Source organism: Syzygium oleosum, unplaced genomic scaffold (assembly GCF_021117445.2).
Source record: "Syzygium oleosum isolate NSW1041296 unplaced genomic scaffold, Sole_v2.1 Sole_v2.20, whole genome shotgun sequence".
NCBI lineage: Eukaryota > Viridiplantae > Streptophyta > Magnoliopsida > Myrtales > Myrtaceae > Syzygium > Syzygium oleosum.
In genome coordinates, this window is record NW_026607504.1 from 3,668,753 (window position 1) to 3,673,055 (window position 4,303).

Below are 4,303 nucleotides of genomic sequence, written 5' to 3' on the forward strand. Positions count from 1 at the left end.
GCCAAAGTTTCATCAGGAAAGAGATAATTTGTGAATACAATATTCATTCAGGTCCTTAGTTTATATATATGCAAGACAAACTTAGCAAGAATTGATTTCGAAATACCCACTTAAAGCATTTTTTCTCTCTCAAGTGCTTTTTAGTGGTTCGAGACCTTTTAGAACATTTCTATGGTTAGAAATTCACGTAGGTTGTGATTTTGTTTCTTAGGATGAACAATACTTAATAGATATTCGTATATGGCACTCGAAATGAGTACAACATGAGAAAAATCGTTGCATGCAGCGGTTATTTTAGTCATGCATTTATCATTTCATCAATTCCATCCTATTCTTTTCTAATTTAAGTGTATGCTTATGTGCAGTTTCAGCCACAACCAACGGGAAAATGATGCCAGCTCTTCAAGACTTAGAAATTATTCACAAGCTGTAACAGTTTGGCAAGTTGTGTTGGAACTTAATGCGCACAAAGGACACAACGCATGGTACCAACCGCCCAATGCCATTGAAAAACAATCAAAAAGCCTGCGTAAAATCATCGTAAACATCGCAACCCCAATTTGAGCCATTTTGGAGAGACCCAAGAACAACATTATATATTGCGTTGTAGCCTAATTGAAAGCTCTACATCTGCTTTATTGAAGGTTTTGTGTGAATTTAATCATTAGCTTATCTTCCACTCTTAGCCGAGTATCCATGGCCGCCACGTTTCTCTCGGCTTCTCCGTCTTCTGTGGCCACCTTTTGCTGCGCTCCCAAGGCCATAAGCAACTCTCACCAACTCGGCAGCCTCTCGGCCATTGTGCGTGCCAATCCTGTTTCGTGTATTTTAGTCTTAATTCATGCCTAATGGTTCTTGTTAGAAAAACAATGTGATAGTACAGATATGTGGGAGGATTAGTGAATTAAAGTATCATGCCTTTGTATTGAGTGTATTATCATAGACAAAGAGGCAACAATGCTGACAACAACGAGTACCGAGGACCGGTTCATCGTACAAATGAACGTGTTTATGATCTTATTTGCAGGGTGGCGGACTAAGACTCATGCCAAAGATCCGAATCACTGAGGCAGCAAGAAGAGTATTGCCAGTTGCACCAGGTTACTCCAAGACCACAATCACATGCTCTGTTGTAAGATTATCCCTCCCCGCTACTGTTTTTCTCGATCTCTGCAGTCTAGTCATTGAAACAAAACCAGAATCTGGACTTTATCCTGGATACGGGTTTCGGTAATCAATGGTTTGATGATCCAACATTCCGTGCAGGCCCAGCCAGAGACTCTTAAAACTGTCCAGAGCGTCATCTCGAAGCAGCTCTCGGTCGATGAAAGCACTGTGGCTCCTGAGACCAAGTTTGTAGATTTGGGAGCTGATTCTCTTGACACTGTATCTTCCAGCTTCCCCAGTTCACGAAGCGACTGTTTCCTTCCTAAATGTGGCTATTGGGTTGGTTCTTGATTATCATATTACTTTTTTCACAGGTTGAAATCATGATGGCATTGGAAGAGAAGTTTGGAGTGTCAATCGGCGAAGGAGGAGCTGAGAACATCGCAACCGTTCAGGATGCTGCCGATCTGATTGAGAAGATGAAGGCAGCCTCAGCATAAGCCAAAGTTGACTCCGCTGGTACCCAACATTAGCTAGCCAGCCATGAAGAGCCTGCTCAAGATCAGGAGGAAGAATTTTTTTGCCACATTTTCAGAAGTTTCCAATTTCGATGTCCTTACTATAATCTGAATTCTGCCTGAGTTTTGTGTCATTGCTAGACCACTGAAGACACGGTCGTTGAATTCATCCTTTTCCGTATTGGTACTCAGTCGAATAATGAAGACGATTACTTCGAGACAGTGTACCATTTGTTTGGGATTTCTTAGGAGGATATCACGAGGCTTTTAAAACAAGAACCTGAAACAGAATAAACCTTTCGAACAGTAACCATAGGCAAACAGTAGGATATAAAACCCGAAATAAAAACTTAAGACGGATTTCCTTAATGCCATTAAAGGGCCATTCGGAGTTGAAGAATTTACAGAACCAGAAAAACAAACAGAAGTCTTCAAAAAGGGACAGCCCTATTGACAGGAGATCCAGAGGCGAAAAGGGCGAAGCTAAAAGAAAAGGAAAAAACCAAAAAAGCGGCCATCTAAGAAACGTTGACAAGGATCGGGTTGCTTCAGAGATTAAATACTCTCTGTCTGACTCTCAGCTCATTTCATTCTATGTTCCGGCATTGACAAACATCTTCTAGTAGATAGATGTCTATGCGGCGTTCTTGAATGAAGATCAGCCCTTCCTTCCATCCATCAACGATCCAAAGCGCTGATCAAGATCCTGAAACAGATTAGAGATCATAGATCAGCACAACTACATGGGAGAGAGGCAAAGACTTCAGTGAAATAAGCCGTACGGGAAATCCTGAAAAGAAACGAGTCTGTGTTGATAGAAAACCTTTAGAGTAGTGATTAGTAGATACGCTAACCTAGAAAAATCAGAAAGTACTCACATCCCAAAATCATGAACGCCTAAACATATTTGAATTACTCTGATGGACAAAACTTAAACTAGAAATCATTGAAGATAGGCCTGTCCCGTCTCTAAATGGTGAATTGGGGATCAGATCGATTCATGCTACAATCGCCCGGGCATATTCTTGATAAATTCGTGCAAAACTCACTATTCCTACACTGCAGGAACACGAATGTTCAATATGCAGGTCATTAACACTAGACGGGCACTTACCAATCGAAAACCGTAGGACTTCTAGGCTCTGCCTTTTGTAACGCTTGGGAGGATTTTCTCCTCGTGAACTTCTTGAAATCCCCCTGCTGCGTACCGGCTGGCATTTAAAACCAGAAAAACACAGCATCAGTCACAAAATTCAGGGGTTTCGCTACAGCAAGATAGTGGCAAACAAAACACCCCCGTTTCATCCATCGGCGAGCAGAACAGATCCGCATCGCCATGCACTAGGCGAGGCTCCTAATACAGCATACACCTTGATCATTAGCTAGTAGAAAATGGGTGGGAAAAATGAATCCACTTTGGCTCTTAAAGTGCCTGAAGACAAATGTATGAGCAAGTCCCACCTTGTAAACTCACTATGTTTCATGTGTTACTACGTTGTAAGTACAACAAAGCCTTCACTTTGGATGATTTCTGAAGCCATAAACACTAGACAGAGCTCCCAAATTGAAGACTAACAATCCTAGGGGGTCAAGTTTTCTTGATCATGGGACATCTAGACACACAAGCACAGAGCAAACCTTGAAATGAAAGAACCCATCATTCCAACCATTTCATTTTCAGACAAGATCTCCAAGCAAAACATCGGAAACGCTGTTTTTCTTCCACTAGTCTAGTGTGAATTAACTGAGAAGAAGAATCAAATCGCGTTACATTCTCAAGAAAGCTCGAGCTTTCAAGCAATTGAAAAGGTGGAAAAAAATATATAGAAACAAAAAATGCGTCCTTTCTTTCAGCATTCCTTCGCCCTCTCCTTCATGCGACACGGACCTTGCGAAAAGCTACGAAGCGAAAACGGAAAAAAAAAGAAAAAAAAGTCAACGGAACATACGTGACGGTGGGGGCGTTCCCGGGTCACTGCTGCCGCACCGGGCGGGAGGCTCCGGGACCGAATCCGGGCAGACCGCCCCGCCACCCGGGCTCCCGGTCCTGACGATGGTGACTCTCCGGCTGACGAGGCCGGCGCCCCGGGGGACCGCGGCCGATCGCGGCGGCGCGGCGGCCGCGGAGAAGCGGAGCTTGCCGAGGCCGGAATCGGGCGGGGGGCCGCCGGCGAACGCGTCGTCCCACAGCATGTGAAGCAGACCCATCTCGCTCACTGGCTCGCTCGCTACTTCTTCCGTGCGGACGGACTGTTACGGCGTAACGGGAGGCGAAGGAGCCCAGCGGAGAGAGAAAGAAGTACAACTATATAGGAGGGAGAGAGAGAGAGAGAGAGAGAGAGAGAGTGGAGGGGGTTTGTTGAACGGTCGCTGGCGAGTTGACGGTGGCTCGGCTAAATCACGACGGTCCATGGATGGCATGGCGTGGCGGCAAACTGCTGCAACGGCGAAGCCGAGCACGCGGCTCGCGGTGAGCCGGAGCCGGAAGCCCGGGAGACCCCACGAAAAAAAGGAAGAAAAAGAGGGAATGCGAAGTGGGACCCAGCTATGTACCTTAGTACACGTCACCGGATAAGAATGGGTCGTGTCCCCCCCTCCCCTCCTCACGCCATGTTACTTTACCGACCAAAACTCTCGCTCGGCCCCCACGTCTCCAGGTCACGTGACAGCGATCGGTT

The 4,303-nt window shown here is 45.5% G+C and overlaps 2 protein-coding genes across 2 annotated transcripts; one reads left to right on the forward strand and one right to left on the reverse strand.

Annotated features, from left to right (window-relative positions):
* The first annotated feature begins 696 nt into the window (after positions 1–696).
* On the forward strand, positions 697–1,607 carry LOC115665050 (uncharacterized). The gene is made up of 4 exons (XM_030586933.2): positions 697–801; positions 1,028–1,132; positions 1,267–1,386; positions 1,482–1,607. The coding sequence occupies exons 1-4, from the start codon at positions 697–699 to the stop codon at positions 1,605–1,607; spliced, it is 456 nt and encodes a 151-aa protein (XP_030442793.1).
* A 299-nt stretch (positions 1,608–1,906) lies between these two features.
* Positions 1,907–3,881, reverse strand: LOC115665051 (dormancy-associated protein homolog 4-like). Its single transcript, XM_030586934.2, has 3 exons — positions 3,575–3,881; positions 2,740–2,836; positions 1,907–2,331 (listed from the first exon to the last, which is right to left on the reverse strand). The coding sequence occupies exons 1-3, from the start codon at positions 3,831–3,833 to the stop codon at positions 2,304–2,306; spliced, it is 384 nt and encodes a 127-aa protein (XP_030442794.2). The 5' UTR covers positions 3,834–3,881; the 3' UTR covers positions 1,907–2,303.
* Positions 3,882–4,303: the final 422 nt, after the last annotated feature.

Excerpts from the sequence above, each read along its gene's own strand:
- LOC115665051 (XM_030586934.2), bottom strand. The coding sequence starts at position 3,833 with ATGGGTCTGCTTCACATGCTGTGGGACGACGCGTTCGCCGGCGGCCCC. Across the intron at positions 2,837-3,574 it reads GGGAACGCCCCCACCGTCAC|CCGGTACGCAGCAGGGGGAT; the intron begins GTATGTTCCGTT and ends TTTAAATGCCAG. Across the intron at positions 2,332-2,739 it reads AGTCCTACGGTTTTCGATTG|GATCTTGATCAGCGCTTTGG; the intron begins GTAAGTGCCCGT and ends AATCTGTTTCAG.
- LOC115665050 (XM_030586933.2), top strand. The coding sequence starts at position 697 with ATGGCCGCCACGTTTCTCTCGGCTTCTCCGTCTTCTGTGGCCACCTTT. Across the intron at positions 802-1,027 it reads TCGGCAGCCTCTCGGCCATT|GGTGGCGGACTAAGACTCAT; the intron begins GTGCGTGCCAAT and ends TCTTATTTGCAG. Across the intron at positions 1,133-1,266 it reads CCACAATCACATGCTCTGTT|GCCCAGCCAGAGACTCTTAA; the intron begins GTAAGATTATCC and ends CATTCCGTGCAG.